We start from the raw sequence: 19,334 nt of genomic DNA on the forward strand, positions 1-19,334 counted from the left end.
GCCCGTGAGCCATGGCTGCTGAGCCTGCGCGCCCGGAGCCGTGCTCTGCAACGGGAGAGGCTACAACAGTGAGAGGCCCGCGTACTGCAAAAAAAATAAAAATAAAAAAAAAATTTATACCCCAAAGGGATTTTGACATATACTATACAGCCAATAAAAGTTACTCTCAAGGTATTTCTGTTTTTTATACGTAAAATGTTTAAATGTTTGGTTTAGCATGTAATCACAATATTTTTAGGATCCTTTTATAGATTTATCCTAATTCAACTTTCATTTGAATTTGCTTGTCGTCAGTACAGCAGATTCTAATAGAGATGAATCGAAGAAAAGTGAGTTATGCTGTGAGTTGTTTAGATAGGCTAATATATTGATATTTTGAGCTGAAATCTCTAGGCCAGAAATTTTCAATGAAGATAGCATCTACCTCCAGCGAGTGTTACAGAAATTTGTGGAGGCGCTTTTTTTTTTTTTGGTTGTCAACAATGATTGGTTTTTAGTGAATGGAGTCCAGGAATGCTACATGTCTCACAGTGCTCAGACTGTCATAAATAAGAATTAGCCCATATCCCAAAAATAATATTCAGTGGTCCCCTGGCCACTCACGTAAATGAAAATCTTGTTTACACTTAGATATTTGAGTCTAGAATTTAATTTCATTTTACTTTTAAACCCAAACATTTTTGCATGATATTAGTAATACACTTCATTTTCTAGGTATATTATTGTGTAAATTGAGCAATGAAAATATATTTTTTGTTTGGAATCTTAAAATTTTTTCACTGTTGGAAATTTATATCATCTATAGTGATACTGCTCATGGTATCTGAGTCACCAATGAACCTGTGTTAAATTGAAGTCAGGACCATGAATGCTACCAGTTTGTCCCTCCAGTTTGTGACCTGAGAGGAGTCTTGTCCCACTGGTTTTAATCAGCCTAGCTCTAATTGGCCTAGCTTGGGTTGAGTGCCCAAACTTGGATCAAATGCTTTGTGTGTGTGTCTTTGTGCACATGTGCAAGCATGCTTGAGTTGTCAATGTGTTTTTAGTAGGTATGATACAGTAATACTTGACTCATCCAGAAGATAACCCTTTTAGCAACTTCAGCTACTTGCAGTTCAGTGGAGAACTTAAAAAGTAATTTAGGCCAAGAGTTATGAGCAGCTGCGTTGCATTAGATGTCTGACAGGCCCAGTCTTCAACTTCTACTTACAGGAGAACAACTTAGCCCCACCTAGATCCGGCTTAGCCCCAACACAATTCTAATGAGCTTGATTATCACTGGATGGGCCTCTAACAGATGAGCACAGTATATTAGTAAAACTGGGTAAGCGGCTTCAGAGCTGTGCTGCTTGAAGAGGCATTATTGACAGAAAAGTGACACGTAACAGTAAGAAAAGAATGAAAAAATATAAAACAAAATTACTTTAAAATTTTTTTCTGTGGCTGTTAGTATTTTAGGTGATAGTCCTATATAGCTTGGTTTTACCTGAAGGCAGTCATTTATTATGCACCTAAACTATGTCAGGCCTTGTGCTACCGGGGATAAGAAGATAGAATGGGTTCCTATCTTCAAAGTAACACTAGAATAAAATGGATTGTTTATACAGTGGAATAAAGGAATAGAGAGTGAAATGGTGATGGCAAGTATTCATTTCTTCTCATTGGCCAGAGCTCTGCTAGGGAAGCAGTGTATTACACTGGTTAGGGACATACATGTTGGAAGAAGATGAGGATTTGAATTCCATTGTCATTTTACCAGCTGTGTGCCCTTTGGCAAGTTCTTCAACCTTTGTCTTCCTTGTTTTCCTAACTGTAAAGTGGGGTAATACTCACTTGTGTTTAATGAACTACTGTATCAAAACATTTAAGTGCTGTGCCTGGCATGGTAGTTTTTACTGTTAGGATTGTGGTTTACAGAAGTAGCTTACTGATTCTCAGACAGATAGACACTATTTTACTACCTGTGCAAAATATTGATAAAAAATGGAATTAGCAACAAGGTCATAAGTCATAAGTTGTTAACATGAAAGTAAGTAAAGTACTTGTTAACCTTCAGTATTTAAGTATATTAAGGGTGGTATTTAAAAAGTCATCATGAGTCTAACTGACTCCATTGGTCTATGTAGAGTTACTTGTGTAACTAGTTGAGAAATGAAACAAGAAACACTGGTTATAAAGGTTTAAAAAAACCTTTAAAAATAAAACCGAGAAGTTAATTTTGAGAATAGCCTACCACACGTGGAATAAATGAATTCTTGAATACATACACATATCCTTGTATGGTTAAAGACCTGATAGTGATAAAGTAGAATCTTAAGGTGGAGTAATCTAGGATGATTTTTAATTCAACTCCTATTTTTTAGCTAAGGCAAAAGCAAATTATTACTTATAGGGAATTACATAACTAACAAAAATCAGAACCATTCCTATTGTTTTTATTAAACTTCAGTGAGGTAGCATTAATTGTACAAATTGAATACCACTGAAAAAAGACTAGTACATCAGCTAGCCTACGTATCCCACCTTTCTCATCTTCACAGAGCTATGCATTCATTCATTCAACAAATACTGAGTGCCTGCTGTGTTTTATGGCAGGCATCATCTTTGAAGAGTTTTGCTATAAAGGAAGGTAAAACATCAAGCACATTGATAGTTAAAGTGTTTCACCTTGCAGACATCTGGGGAGATTGCTATGGATTTAGAAGTTGTGCTCATCTCAGGCAAAATACAGGAGTTGATGACATATGGCAAAAAGTTTTTTTCTTCACGGAAGCTAGCAAAAGGAGACAGAAAGGGAATACAAGGTGAGAGAGATGGTTTATCACTATCCTTTCCATTCAAGATGTATTTTTCAAATAACAAGTATATACACAGGGTTGACTCTGTATGTAGAACTTTGGTAAATGATGGGGAGAAAAATACAAAAGAGGAATAACATGGTCCCTGCCCTCAAGAAACTGACCCTCTTGTTAAGACAAGACTCTTTGGCGATAAGGAGAGAACTCTATCAAGCAACCTCCCTTTCTTCTTTTTGCCTACCTAAAATAGTTTTCTAAAGGATTTTCAATACACAGGGACCTATACCATGATTCTTCTCTTTAGTTTTTTAAAAAATATTTGTTATGAAACTTTTCAAATATTTTCAGAAGTAGAGAAAATAGTAAAATGAACCCCACCCTCCAAACCTAGCCAGCAGATTCAACAATGGTAATCATTTTGTCATACTTGCTTGGTTGATCCTTTTTTTCTTTTCTTTCCTTTTTTCCCTTTCCTCCTCTCCTATCCTTTCTTTTCCTTCCCTTCCCTTTCCGTCTTTTCTTTCTTTATTTTTTTTAAATTAAAAAAAATTTTTTTTTTTTTTTTGGCCGAGCTGTGCAGCTTGCAGGATCTTAGTTCCCTGATTAGGGATTGAATCCGGGCCCTGGCAGTGAAAATGCCAAGTCCTAACCACTGGACTGCCAGGGAATTCCGTCTTTTCTTTCTTTTCTCTCTTTCTTCCTTTCCTCTAGCATTTAAAGAAGTTATGATGTACATTTTTACTCTAAACGCTTCTATATTATAACATTTTTAATGCTTGTATATGTTTCATCATATATATGTACTATAACTACTTCTCTAATGATAGGAATTTTCATTATTATTTGTTATTATTATGGTTTTTTAAAATAGTACTTCCTGGAATGTATTTACATGCTTATACCTTTATATCTTATATCTTGATATATTTTTAACATCTTTATGCATACATCTTTCTTACATGTGGCATTCTCTTGGAATGGAATTTCCTGGAAATGAGATTGCTGAAGCAAAGGGTATGCACCTTTTACAGATTGCTATATAACACCAAACTGATTTTCAGAAATGTTGTTGTAATTCTGATTCCATTAACATATGCCTGTTTATCTTTGCTGATCTGGGTTTTTTCAGTCTATTAATTTTGCCAATTTCCCAGTATCATAGATTTTAAAAGACTTTTTAATGTGCATTTAAAAATTCGTAGGGGACTTCCCTGGCAGTCCAGTGGTTAAGACTCTGCGCTTCCAATGCATGGGGCGCGGGTTCGATCTCTGGTTGGGGAACTAAGATCCCACATGCTGCATGGCGCAGCCCCCCCAAAAAAATTGCTAATGTGGCTGGGCACCTTTATTTTTTTAGGATTGACATTAATAGTTTAATTCAAGGGAATATCCATCTGCTAGTTCTATCATTAAAAACATTGGATTTTCCATTACTTTATTCTTATTATGGACCATTTGTATTCTTTTGTGAGTTGAGGCTACTCTTCCATTATTTTAATTCTTTATTCAAAAAACTATAGTATCTTGATTTCCTATCTCTGATTTTCAAGGCCCTTCATAATTTGGCCATAACTTATTTTTCTAACTTAATACTGTCCAGTAAGAGTCATTCTACCCAGTAAGGAATATTTCCTTATTCATATACCTCATTCTATTCGTTTTTTTCTTGGATTCATTCTTTTAAGTAATGTTTTACTTTTCTTTTCTGCCTATTCAAATCCTTCAGAATTCTTAAAGCCCATCTTGCGAGTCTCCCCAAATACTCTAGCCTTCATCCATTTCCTGTTATTTGAATTCCCACTGTACCAGTGTTTCTACAGCTTGATTTAGTAGCAAATTATAGGCTACTTTGTTGTGTTATTTATCAAGCACCAAATGTGTTGAGTCCATGAATATATAGCTGGATGGAACACAGTCTCTGTCCTTGTGAAGTTTATTTATACTGTAGTAATAATGTGTTTATTTACATCTCTTTGCTTTATTGGTGAAATTGAACTTTTCATATACCTCTGTTATGTATGAAGTATGCACACATTTTAGATACACTATAGTTACATATCCCCAACTGAATTGTAAGAGCATTGAGTGTATAAACCATGTTTTATCTTCTGTGTTCCTTACAACACTTAACTCATTTCTGAGCACATAACCATTACTAAGTGTATATGTGCTCTCTTAGTGTAGTATCAAAAGTTGTAGGCTTGGAGTCACATACCTGGCCTCATATTACAGCTCACGACCTTATGAACTAATTGTGTAACATTTGTAAGTTACTTAGCCTCTCTAAGCTTGTTTCCTCATATGTTAAATATCTGCTTCATAAGGTTTTCATGAGTTAAATGACATATGGGTTAATCAGATAATGTATGTAAAGCATTTAGCACAATGCTTCGTACAGAGTAGGTGCTCATTAAAAGATATTTGTTATTATAATAACTTGTTTAACCTTTCAAGCTAGAAAGTGCTTCAGTAACCTTTATATCCCTAACTCCTTTCATCTAAGCAGTTACCAAATTCTGCTCAGTTTACTTCAACTATCTTGTCAATTTAGCCTCTCGTTTATGTTATGTTATGTTATTTTTTTGGTCGCACCATGTGGCTTGCAGTATCTTGGTTCTCTGACCAGGGATTGAACCGAGACCCATGGCAGTGAGATCCCGAGTCCTAACCACTGGACACCTAGCCTCCCTAGTCTCTCCTGTAAATTCTTATTGTAACACACAATAAGAAATACATTTTTTATTGTGACTTAGTATATGCTTTGTTTATTTGCTCATATCTGAAACAGTTATGATAATATTCGTTGTTTTTATATGTGATGCACTCTGATTTTTTTTTTTTGTTCTGTTCTATATTTTTTTAAAAAGCTGGTCACAGCCATTAAACATTTCACAACAGTTAGAAACACATGACACATGATTTTTGGAGTCTGCAAAATTCGGACTACTCCTGAACTAGATTATGTTCAAGTGTAAATTTTCAGTGAAACAGAAAACAGATTATTTTAGAAAACAGAAAATAGAGCTTATTTTAGAAAGAGCTTAATCTGATTGTACTTTTTCTTTTTTCTTCATTAGTTGTATATAGTTAGATTTACCTATTCTCTGTCGAAGGTGGGAGTGTTCCATTGTGCATATTCCAGGGCTGGTATAGAATGAGATTACTCAGTAATTGGGGCAGAGCTTCCCACCTTGGCAGAAATTTCTCAACCACTTCATATGTATGTTGTTTTTCTTAGGACAGAAATTGACATACATGGACTTTAAAGTCATTAGTGTAATTCTCATAGAGGGAGGGACCTGAAAAAAAACCCTTTTATTATGGAAAATTTTTTAACATTTCAAGAAGTGGAAACAGTGATATATTGAATCTCCATTACCTAAATTTAACTTCAGTAATTTAACAACATTAAATTCCAAGAGGAATTTTTAGCAAAGAACTTTTAAGGCACACACAATTCTCTTCCTTAATGCAGACAGATCTGTTTTTCAGAAGAGAGATATCAGCCTTAGTGTATGTGCCTTGTGTTAGTAATCACAACCTGTTCGTTTTGATACCTGCAAGGAGAGTATGAAACGAAGGAGCAGTGATAGAGTGGAGCCAGCCAGAACATTAGACCCTGACCATCTTACTTAGAATCTTTCAACAGCCATGTTTGCCAGTCTCCCTACCACCACTCAGTACAACCTACCTTGCTGACGTTGGACTGACCTTTTAAAAATGACTTGGTGGGAGAATAGAAGCTCATTACATTTATCTTCTGTTTAAAACCTTCTCTACCTATAGAGTAAAATCCCAAACCATAGCTTTTCATTCATAATCTGGCTCCAGTCTACCTTTCTAGCTTTCTCTCCCACTGTCTCTTCATATTCAGCTTCTTTTTCTTAGAATACCCAATCTATTATAAAATTTGTACTTACTTTTCAAGATCCAATTTAGATTTCATCTTGTGGATGAGACCTTTTTAACTACCCAGAAATAAATAGTAGTTCCTTTGTTTGTTTCTGTTTCTGTGTGTGTTTTGCCACTTAACTGAGTTGTATTTAGTAAAGTTTGCTTCCCTCCCCACCCTCAGTAAGACAATGATCTTCTCCAAAGCAGAGGTTATAGCTTATTTTTCTTTGTATCCTAACACTTCTTTGGTGCTCACAGCAATGGAACCTACTATGTGTTGAATGGATGTTCATACTTCTAGCATTTTAGAATCTAATTCCAACACAGGTTCTCTCCAGATAAGAGTTCATTAAAGTTTAGTTTTTCAGTTTGTTTTGTACATTAAAAAGTTTTTTTTCCTCCCCTTCTTGGGGACTTTCATTAAAATTTCTAAAGAGAACCTAAGTTCTATAGCCTTTTCCTTAGGGGGAAGTATGTTTTGGTAAACTAAAATAGAGTATCCGTCTTCAACAATCCTCAAAGGTAAGTAAAATCTACTTTCAGTATTCTTAGTTTTTTTTCTGTTGTTGAACATTGTGGTTTTATGGGACTATGAAGCAAAATGGAGTGGAATAGATTTGTGCCTTATTTGTGCTTATAATAGCCTTGACCAATTTTTGATGTATTTCAGCTCATGGAATGCTGTGTAAATGCCCTGGTGACATCCTTTAAAGAGACTATCTTAGCAGAGTGCCAAGGCATGATCAAACGAAATGAAACTGAAAGTAGGTAAAACACCACATAAAGTTCTCATACTCTTTTAAGAGGATATCTTTGAAGCACATCACTTTTATAAATTGCTGTTAGATCATTCTTTTATACATAGGTATTTTTGTTATGGCAAACTGAGTAAAGAAAATGATAAAAATATTTAGCGTAGTTAGAAACACTGTAAAGAAAATCTTCTTTATAAACTTATGTTTTAAGTATTTCTCCCCCTTAGGTATCAGTATGTTTGTGTGTGCTCACATGCAAATTTCAATTTGTTCTCAAAAGTAAGATGCTGCTTTTAAAGGCTAATTTAAATGGTAAACATATGGTATAGGATAGAACTAGGTATTTTGACTTTTGTGTGGAACCTTGTGGCAAATATTTTTTAAAAGTAATAAAACACTCTATGTTGTTAATATTCTAAGGGAAAAAAATGTCATGAAGAGATTAGTGGCAGGACGGGAATAAAACACAGACTTACTCGAGCATGGACTTGAGGATATGGGGAGGGGGAAGGGTGGGCTGAGACGAAATGAGAGAGTGGCAGGGACATATACACACTATCAAATGTAAATTAGATAGCTAGTGGGAAGCTGCTGCATAGCACAGGGAGATCACCTCTGTGCTTTGTGACCACCTAGAGGGGTGGGATAGGGAGGGTGGGAGAGAGGGTGATGCAAGAGGGAAGAGATATGGGAACATATGTATATGTATAACTGATTCAGTTTGTTGTAAAGGAAAAAGTAACACACTATTGTAAAACAATTACACTCCAATAAAGATGTTAAAAAAAAAAAAAGTAATAAAACACTCTATGTTGTTAATATTCGTCCCTCTCCCCCCAAATATCTTATAATTTAAGATTTCTGAAGTGTATTTTTTATTACTTAAATGTTATTTTTTTATTACTTAACTGTGATAAAGTTCTATTTTGGGAGGTAGCAAGTACATTAATACCAAAAAGAATACAGTAAAAATTACCCATATCCTTACTACTCAGAGACAACCACTTTTAACATTTTGATGTAATTACTCTCTAGATTTCATTGCATAAAATTGCAAGGTTCTATTTAATCTCTAATTGTCTTTCAAGTATGTATTTCAGTTCACTTAAGTCTATACACTCTTCAGAAGTATTTTGGAGTAAAAGCAAGTTTCTCATTTGGCATAAATGAAATATTTGAATTTCTGTATGCCAAACTAAGTAGAGTTATGTCTGATCCAAGGTGGACTCCCTTCAAACGGATTTATTTAGTGGTAACCATTCTGTGAGGTAAGATTATTGTGAAGGTCAATTAAATGGGATAATAGGAGAAAGTGCTTTTTGCAAACTGAAAAATTCTTTATGAATACAGTTTATATTACCTGGTTACTCTGAACAATCTGAGGACATTATTTTACCCCTTAGTGATGTGACTGTGTATTGTGTATTTAATATTGCATCTACTTTACGAAATGTAACTAATTTTCTTTGTAAACTTTTGTATTTCTTAGAATAAATATATTCCATTGCATTGAAGGTCAAATGACTCACCTTTTTAAGAGGAGTTGGGTTTTGCAGTGTGTGATCACTTTAATTAGAGTTACTTTTAAAAATAATTTTTGTCATACTGACATAGTAGATCAGGAAGTTATAGTACTTACTGTAACAACTCCTAAACTAATTGCACCCACAGAATACTATTAAAGCTATCAACTTCCAGCTAATATTTCCCCACACTCTTATTATCATAGGCATTCTAGATCCATGATATAAATCAAAGAGAAAGTCTGTTCTGATGGATGAAATGATTACATATGTGTGTGTTCTATCATTTCAGAATTACATTTGATGTTTTCATTAATGGACAAAGTTCCTAATGGGATAGAGCCAATGTTGAAAGACTTGGAGGAACATATTATCAGTGCAGGCCTGGCAGATATGGTAGCAGCTGCTGAAACTATTACTACTGTAAGTTCTCCTCAATGACAATGATAGACATATTTCAAAGTTATTTTGTAAATGCAGGATAGGGTATTTAAAATCGGGTATTTTAAATTGATGGCAAAACAGTAATGTTGGAACACCTTTCTTAATAGAAAAAAATATTTCAGAAAAGTTCCCAAATTTTAAAGCTATAGTGTGTTATAAAAATTATGTTTATATTTTTTGTATATATATATATATTTTTTAAAACTCAACATAAAACACTTTATTTTTAGGACTCGGAGAAATATGTTGAGCAGTTACTTACACTGTTTAATAGATTTAGTAGACTTGTCAAAGAAGCTTTTCAAGATGATCCACGATTTCTTACTGCAAGAGACAAGGTATATATTCCTGTATGTTAACACTGTTGTCATAATTTAATTTTAATAAGAAACTGGCGTCATTATGCTGTTAAATTACAAACTAAAAAACCTAGCAACTCTGATTTTTCATCAGTGGAGGGCAGCCATATTGTATTTGGTTTCTTATATCCTTTTGTAAGCATTGGGTATACTCATGAACCAGAATTTAGCTAGAAAGTTGCTTTCTTAATTTTTCAAGAATGTTTTCCTGTTTTTGAATATTATTGCTTATTGAATTCTTATTCATCCTTCCTTTAAGACTCAGCTCAAAGTATACTTCTCCTGGAATTTCCTTGATACTCTGCTTCTCCCCACATCCTATGCCAAGCATAGTTGATTTCTCTGTCCTGTTTCCTTTCATAGGGCTCTTGTGAGAGTTATATCACATTTATCCTTGTTTTCCATACCTTCTTTCCCATCATTTTAGTCTAGGATAATGATAATGAAACAGTATTATCCTTAGAGTCATTATCTTTTTATTTTTTTTATTTTTTAAAATAAATTTATTTATTTGATCATTTATTTAATTTTGGCTGCATTGGGTCTTCATTGCTGCACGTGGGCATTCTCTAGTTGCGGTGAGCGGGGCCTACTCTTTGTTGTGGTGCGCAGGCTTCTCCTTGAGGTGGCTTCTCTTGTTGTGGAGCATGGTCTCTAGGCGTGTGGGCTTCAGTAGTTGTGGCGTGAGGGCTTAGTAGTTGTGGCTCACGGGCTATAGAGCACAGGCTCAGTAGTTGTGGTGCACGGGCTTAGTTGCTCCATGGCATGTGGGATCTTCCCGGAGCAGGGCGTTCGAACCCGGGTCCCCTGCATTGGCAGGCGGATTCTTAACCACTGTGCCACCAGGGAAGCCCCGTATCTTTTTAAATATCATAAACCTATCACTAGAATTACCATTAGTTTTTCCCCCTCTTCAACTACCTTTCCTTACTTCCCAAGAGAAATTATTTTCTAGACTCTTAAAAACACAATCAACTTTCTCCAGTAGCATTTTTAAAAAATTACTGTCTGTCTACCCTTAGATAAATAAATGGGTAGAAAGAAAGGTAGGTAGGTAGGTACATAGGTAGATAAAGTAGGAAAAGGGTTAAGGGAGTATGGAGGTAATGAGGTCATTTGAAATATTAAATTGAGTGACCTGCAAATTCTTTATATGAGGTGACATTCAAATCAAGATTGAAGTTGATTAAGGAATAAGTCATGTGGCTCTCTGAGGGAATAATACTCTAGTCTGAGGGGAGAGCAAATGCAAAGGCTCTAAGGCAGGATTATACCTGTCATGTTCCAGAACCAGAGAAGAAAGAGATCATTGTGGCCAGAGTGGATTGAGTGAGGGGGAGAATAGTAGGAAATCAGAGATAAGTAGTCAGAGATAACAGGAGGCCAGATCATGTAAGACTGAGCCATGGTAAGGAGTTTCATTTCTACTCTGAGTAGGATAGAAAGTCATAGAAAGATCTTAAACCAAATGACAGAATCTGACTTACATTTTATCAGTATCACCTGCCTGCTGCAAAAAGAATAGACTGAAGGGGGCAAGAGAGGAAGCAAGGAAATGGGTTAAGGATCTATTTAAGTAATTCAGTTAAGTAATGATGGAAGCTCTGCCCAGAACTATAGTAGGTGGAGGTAGTCAAAACTGGTTGGATTTTGATTATATTGTAAAAATAGGCTAGGCTATACAGGACTTGCTAATGGACTCAGATGTGGAATGTGATAGAAAGAGATCAGTCAAGGATGACACTCAGATTTTTGTTCTGATCAATTAGAAGTATATGCTTGTTGAGATGAGGGAAGATGAGGACTTTGGGAGAAGCAGGTTTTAGGGAGATGTTGAAGAGAGATTAGGAACTCAGTTCTGGACAAGTTAACTTTGAAATGCTTATTAAACATCCATATGGCAATATCAAATCTGGAGCTTAAGGGAGGGGACTGGCCTGCAAAAAGAAATCTGGGAGCTTCAGCATATATATGGTTTTTTTTTTTTTTTTTTTTTTTTGTGGTACGCGGGCCTCTCACTGTTGTGGCCTCTCCCGTTGCGGAGCACAGGCTCCGGACGCACAGGCTCAGTGGCCATGGCTCACGGGCCCAGCTGCTCCACGGCACGTGGGATCTTCCCGGACCGGGGCACGAACCCGTGTCCCCTGCATCGGCAGGCAGGCTCTCAACCACTGCGCCACCAGGGAAGCCCCATATATATGGTTTTTCAAGCACTGACAGTGGCTATGATCTCCAAAGTAAGAGTGAAGATAGCAAAGAGAAGAGATCCAAGGACTGGTCTGGGGCATTTTAAAGTTAGTTATCAGAACGATAAGGAACCGGCCATCTTTCCTGAGGAGAGAGGAGAATGAGTGGAATGATCAGGAGAGTGCTGTGCTAGAAAACAAGTGAAAAAAGCACTTTCCAGGAGGAGGGCATGATCTGCTGTTTTAAAATGCTGCTGATAGGTCAGATAAGATGGGGATTAACCATTGTCTTCAGCAACATGGAGGTTGTGAGTGACTTTGACAAGAATGATTAGTTGGAGTAGTAGTGTGAAAGCCTGTTTAGAACAGTTTCAAATAAGAATGTTAGTAGACAAATTAGTAACAGTGAGTTAGATAATTCTTCTAGGAGTTTAGCTTAAAGAGAGAGAGAGAAATATGGGGCAAAAAAGTGGACAAAGCCAAGAGAGAATTTTTAAGATTTAAAGAATAATGTATGCATATTGAGGCTATAGAAATAATGGAGGGGGTAAAAGTTGATGATACAGGAGAAAAAGGAGGGAATTCTGATTACTTCGGTTTTCTCAATGAATTAGGAAGCCACATCATCAGCTGAGAGTATGCATGGGAGAGGAAATATTGGAGGTTTGAAGAGAAAGGAGGTGATATGAAAATGTTTCCTAGGAGAATGTGTGGACAAGAGAAAATGTTATGGTTGTCAGGCAGCATTAAGACCTCACTTGAGAATAATGATAATAATGAGAAAGAGCATGTTGAAATCATTGAGTTGAAAAATTCTATCAGGCCAGATACATCATTAAAAATAAAAACTAATTTGTATTTTATGTATTTTTAGAATTATAATTATCTTAAGTATTAAAAATAATGTTCATATCTTATATTATTTGCAGGCATATAAAGCAGTTGTTAATGATGCTACCATATTTAAACTTGAATTACCTTTGAAACAGAAAGGGTAAGTTTTTTAAGTCATATGTTTAAAATGCTTATATTAAAATTCTTAAATTTTTTGGAGTGTATTATATGTTATTGGATATGCAAAGTACCCTGTTTCCCTAATCCTATCAGGTTTGTTTTTCATTTTTTTAACTTTTATGATTTTTGCTGCCTTTGATTATTAACAATCCTGTCTTGATTTTAAATTTTATATTATCTCCTCTTGTGACCAAAGAATGTTGACCTTATTTTTTTAAGTAAAAAAATGTTTTGTTCTTAATCTTTTGAATTTCTACTTGTTTTTCCCTCCTCGTTATTCACCAAAGTTATTTTATAACCTACACAAGCATAGAATATGACTCTATTCACCATAATGATTTTAAGGGAAATCAATTTTAATGTAAATTTATATATATATTTTTTAGTTGATCTCTCATTGGTGAGATCTCATCTCAAGTAAGATGGATTTATTTGTGCTACTACTATTACAGAAAATCTGAAAATGAAAAGTAAATGAAATATTAATTAATCTGAGCTAGTTATAGTATCTTCAGAGTTCTACTAAGTAGTGCTAAAGGTTAATTGGAAAAATCTTCTTTCTTAATCTTAAATAAATTTTATACACAATGCTAAAATATTCAAAAATAGCATTTCTCAAGAAGGAAAAGTAATTGTTCAGGGCTTTATTGTTTTTTTAAATCATTTTCATTCTGTATTTTTTTGAACCATATAAGTTGAGTGCCGTCACAGTGGAAGACACCTGGGTCATACAGTTTGGTTTTTTGCGGTACACGGGCCTCTCACTGTTGTGGCCTCTGCCATTGCAGAGCACAGGCTCCAGATGCGCAGGCTCAGCGGCCATGGCTCATGGGCCTAGCTGCTCCACGGCATGTGGAATCTTCCCGGACTGGGGCACAAACCAGTGTCCCCTGCATCAGCAGGCGGACTCTCAACCACTGTGCCCCCAGGGAAGCCCAGTCATACAGTTTTATTGGCATTGTTTAGAAGGGCATTTATTGTGTTCTCTTTATAAATATGAAACATTTAACACTACATCTTGGAGATCTCTTCATATGAATACATAAAGGTCTTATTTATTCTCCTCTACTCCCAGCATTTTTTAATGAAAATTTTCAAACTGAAGAGTAAAGTCACTGTTGCTTTATTTATATGTATATGTATCTTTATATGTATATTTATATGTGAATGTGTATTTATTTATATGTATCTCCCTATACATCCATCAGTCAACTTTTAAATGCATTTCAAAAGAAGTTGCAAGCCTCAGTAAACTTTGCTCCCTGAACACTTTAGCATGCAGTGGTTAATTGAGTTTTGTGTTTGTTTTGAGATAAAATTTACCTACAGTCATATCCATAAATCTTGGGTGTATAATTTTGTGAGATTTGACAAATGCCTACATCCCTATTAAGTTACACAATATCTTCATCATCCTTGAGAATTACCTCATGTCCATTCCCAATCAGTCCCACCTCCTTCCCGAAGGCAACTATTGTTCTGATTATTTCAACATTGGTTAGTTTTGCCTGATCTAGGACTATATATAAATGGAATTCATACAATATGTACTTTTTTTTTTTTTAACATCTTTATTGGAGTATAATTGTTTTACAATAGTGTGTTAGTTTTCCCTCTACAACAAACTGAATCAATTATACATACACACATGCTCCCACATCTCCTCCCTCTTGCATCACCCTCTCTCCCACCCTCCCTATCCCACCCCCCCAGGCGGTCACAAAGCACAGAGGTGATCTCCCTGTGCTATGCAGCAGCTTCCCACCAGCTATCTAATTTACATTTGATAGTGTATATATGTCCCTGCCACTCCCCCACTTCGTCACAGCCCACCCCTCTCTCTCCCCATATCCTCAAGTCCATGCTCGAGTAAGTCTGTGTTTTATTCCCGTCCTACCACTAATCTCTTCATGACATTTTTTTCCCTTAGAGTCCATATATATGTGTTAGCATACGGTATTTGTTTTTCTCCTTCTGACTTACTTCACTCTGTATGACAGACTCCAGGTCCATCCACCTCATTATAAATAACTCAGTTTCATTTCTTTTTATGGCTGAGTAATATTCCATTGTATATATGTGCCACATCTTCTTTATCCATTCATCTGTTGATGGACACTTAGGTTGCTTCCATGTCCTGGCTATTGTAAATAGAGCTGCAATGAACATTTTGGTACATGAGTCTTTCTGAATTATGGTTTTCTCAGGGTATATGCCCAGTAGTGGGATTGCTGGGTCGTATGGTAGTTCTATTTGTAGTTTTTTAAGAAACCTCCATACTGTTCTCCATAGCGGCTGTATCAATTTACATTCCCACCAGCAGTGCAAGAGGGTTCCCTTTTCTCCACACCCTCTCCAGCATTTATTGTTTCTAGAGTTTTTGATGATGGCCAATCTGACCGGTGTGAGATGATATCTCATTGTAGTTTTGATTTGCATTTCTCTAATGATTAATGAGGTTGAGCATTCTTTCATGTGTTTGTTAGCAATCTGTATATCTTCTTTGGAGAAATGTCTATTTAGTTCTTCTGCCCATTTTTGGATTGGGTTGTTTGTTTTTTTGTTATTGAGCTGCATGAGTTGCTTATAAATTTTGGATATTAATCCTTTGTCAGTTGCTTCATTTGCAAATATTTTCTCCCATTCTGAGGGTTGTCTTTTGGTCTTGTTTATGGTATCCTTTGCTGTGCAAAAGCTTTTAAGTTTCATTAGGTCCCATTTGTTTATTTGTGTTTTTATTTCCATTTCTCTAGGAGATGGGTCAAAAAGGATCTTGCTGTGATTTATGTCGTATAGTGTTCTGCCTATGTTTTCCTCTAAGAGTTTGATAGTGTCTGGCCTTACATTTAGGTCTTTAACCCATTTTGAGTTTATTTTTGTGTGTGGTGTTAGGGATTGTTCTAATTTCATACTTTTACATGTAGCTGTCCAGTTTTCCCAGCACCACTTATTGAAGAGGCTGTCTTTTCTCCACTGTATATCCTCCCCTCCTTTATCAAAGATAAGGTGACCATATGTGTGTGGGTTTATCTCTGGGCTCTCTATCCTGTTCCATTGATCTATATTTCTGTTTTTGTGCCAGTACCATATTGTCTTCATTACTGTAGCCTTGTAGTAGAGTCTGAAGTCAGGGAGTCTAATTCCTCCAGCTCCATTTCCCGTTCTCAAGATTGCTTTGGCTATTCGGGGTCTTTTGTGTTTCCATACAAATTGTGAAATTTTTTGTTCTAGTTCTGTAAAAAATGCCAGTGGTAATTTGATAGGGATTGCATTGAATCGGTAGATTGCTTTGGGTAGTATAGTCATTTTCACAATGTTGATTCTTCCAATCCAAGAACATGGTATATTTCTCCACCTATTTGTATCATCTTTAATTTCTTTCATCAGTGTCTTATAGTTTTCTGCATACAAGTCTTTTGTCTCCTTAGGTAGGTTTATTCCTAGATATTTTATTCTTTTTGTTGCAATGGTAAATGGGAGTGTTTTCTTAATTTCACTCTCAGATTTTTCATCATTAGTGTATAAGAATGCCAGAGATTTCTGTGCATTAATTTTGTATCCTGCAACTTTACCAAATTCATTGATTAGCTCTAGTAGTTTTCTGGTAGCATCCTTAGGATTCTCTATGTATAGTATCATGTCATCTGCAAACAGTGACAGCTTTACTTCTTCTTTTCCTATTTGGATTCCTTTTATTTCTTTTTTTTCTCTGATTGCTGTGACTAGAACTTCCAAAACTATGTTGAATAAGAGTGGTGAGAGTGGGCAACCTTGTCTTGTTCCTGATCTTAGTGGAAATGGTTTCAGTTTTTCACCATTGAGAACGATGCTAGCTGTGGGTTTGTCATATATGGCCTTTATTATGTTGAGGAAAGTTCCCCCATGCCTACTTTCTGCAAGGTTTTTATCATAAATGAGTGTTGAATTTTGTCAAAAGCTTTCTCTGCATCTATTGAGATGTTCATATGGTTTTTCTCCTTCAGTTTGTTGATATGGTGTATCACGTTGATTGATTTGCATATATTGAAGAATCCTTGCATTCCTGGAATAAACCCCACTTGATCATGGTGTATGATCCTTTTAATGTGCTGTTGGATTCTGTTTGCTAATATTTTGTTGAGGATTTTTGCATCTATGTTCATCAGTGATATTGGCCTGTAGTTTTCTTTCTTTGTGACGTCTTTGTCTGTTTTTGGTATCAGGGTGATGTTGGCCTCATAGAATGAGTTTGGGAGTGTTCCTCCCTCTGCTATCTGTTGGAAGAGTTTGAGAAGGATAAGTGTTAGCTCTTCTCTAAATGTTTGATAGAATTCGCCTGTGAAGCCATCTGGTCCTGGGCTTTTGTTTGCTGGAAGATTTTTAATCACAGTTTCAATTTCAGTGCTTGTGATTGGTCTGTTCATATTTTCTATTTCTTCCTGGTTCAGTCTCGGCAGGTTGTGCATTTCTAAGAATTTGTCCATTTCTTCCAGGTTGTCCATTTTATTGGCATACAGTTGCTTGTAGTAATCTCTAATAATCTTTTGTATTTCTGCAGTGTCAGTTGTTACATCTCCTTTTTCATTTCTAATTCTATTGATTTGAGTCTTCTCCCTTTTATTCTTGATGAGTCTGGCTAATGGTTTATCAATTTTATTTATCTTCTCAAAGAACCAGCTTTTAGTTTTATTGATCTTTGCTATTGTTTCCTTCACTTCTTTTTCATTTATTTCTGATCTGATCTTTATGATTTCTTTCCTTCTGCTAAATTTGGGGTTTTTTTGTTCTTCTTTCTCTAATTGCTTTAAGTGCAAAGTTAGGTTGTTTATTCGAGATGTTTCCTGTTTCTTAAGGTATGATTGTATTGCTATAAACTTGCCTCTTAGAACTGCTTTTGCTGTATCCCATAGGTTTTGGGTCGTTGTGTCTCCATTGTCATTTGTTTCTAAGTAATTTTTGATTTCCTCTTTGATTTCTTCAGTGATCACTTCGTTATTAAGTAATGTATTGTTTAGCCTCCATGTGTTTGTATTTTTTACAGATCTTTTCCTATAATTGATATCTAGTCTCATAGCGTTGTGGTCAGAAAAGATACTTGATACGATTTCAATTTTCTTAAATTTGCCAAGGCTAGACTTGTGACCCAATATATGATCAATCCTGGAGAATGTTCCATGAGCACTTGAGAAAAATGTGTATTCTGTTGTTTTGGATGGAATGTCCTATAAATATCAATTAAGTCCATCTTGTGTAATGTATCATTTAAAGCTTGTGTTTCCTTATTTATTTTCATTTTGGATGATCTGTGCATTGGTGAAAGTGGGTTGTTAAAGTCCCCCATTATAATTGTGTTACTGTCGATTTCCCCTTTTAAGGCTGTTAGTATTTGCCTTATGTATTGAGGTGCTCCTATGTTGGGTGCATAAATATTTACAATTGTTATATCTTCTTCATGGATCGATCCCTTGATCATTATGTAGTGTCCTTCTTTGTCTCTTGTAATAGTCTTTATTTTAAAGTCTATTTTGTCTGATATGAGAATTGCTACTCCAGCTTTCTTCTGATTTCCATTTGCATGGAATACCTTTTTCCATCCCCTTACTTTCAGTCTGTATGTGTCCCTAGATCTGAAGTGGGTCTCTTGTAGACAGCATATATATGGGACTTGTGTTTGTATCCATTCAGCCAGTCTGTGTCTTTTGGTGGGAGCATTTAATCCATTTACATTTAAGGTAATTATCGATATGTATGTTCCTATTACCATTTACTTAATTGTTTCGGGTTGTTCTTGTAGGTCTTTTCCTTCTCTTGTGTTTCTTGCCTAGAGAAGTTCCTTTAGGATTTGTTGTAGAGCTGGTTTGGTGGTGCTGAACTCTCTCAGCTTTTGCTTGTCTGTAAAGGTTTTAATTTCTCCATCAAATCTGAATGAGATCCTTGCTGGGTAGAGTAATCTTTGTTGTAGGTTTTTTTCCTTCATCACTTTAAATATGTCCTGCCACTCCCTTCTGGCTTGTAGAGTTTCTGCTGAAAGATCAGTTGTTAATCTTATGGGGATTCCCTTGTGTGTTATTTGTTGTTTTTCCCTTGCTGCTTTTAATATGTTTTCTTTGTATTTAATTTTTGACAGTTTGATTATTATGTGTCTTGGCGTGTTTCTCTTTGGGTTTATCCTGTATAGAACTCTCTGTGCTTCCTGGACTTGATTGACTATTTCCTTTCCTATATTAGGGAAGTTTTCAACTATAATCTCTTCAAATATTTTCTCAGTCCCTTTCTTTTTCTCTTCTTCTTCTGGGACCCCTATAATTCGAATGTTGGTGCATTTAATGTTGTCCCAGAGGTCTCTGAGACTGTCCTCAGTTCTTTTCATTCTTTTTTCTTT

General features: G+C 35.6%; 1 protein-coding gene across 2 annotated transcripts in view; it reads left to right on the forward strand.

Moving 5' to 3' along the window:
* Positions 1-19,334, forward strand: part of CUL5 (cullin 5) — a 130,522-nt gene that overhangs the window by 65,697 nt on the left and 45,491 nt on the right. For both annotated transcript variants that reach the window (XM_059070358.2, XM_059070357.2), the window contains exons 8-11: positions 7,363-7,456; positions 9,263-9,393; positions 9,645-9,752; positions 12,889-12,953. In XM_059070358.2, the coding sequence (XP_058926341.2) occupies positions 7,363-7,456; positions 9,263-9,393; positions 9,645-9,752; positions 12,889-12,953 (398 nt within the window). The remainder of the gene's footprint in view (positions 1-7,362; positions 7,457-9,262; positions 9,394-9,644; positions 9,753-12,888; positions 12,954-19,334) is intronic.

Source organism: Kogia breviceps, chromosome 7, assembly GCF_026419965.1.
Source record: "Kogia breviceps isolate mKogBre1 chromosome 7, mKogBre1 haplotype 1, whole genome shotgun sequence".
NCBI classification, from domain to species: Eukaryota; Metazoa; Chordata; class Mammalia; order Artiodactyla; family Physeteridae; genus Kogia; species Kogia breviceps.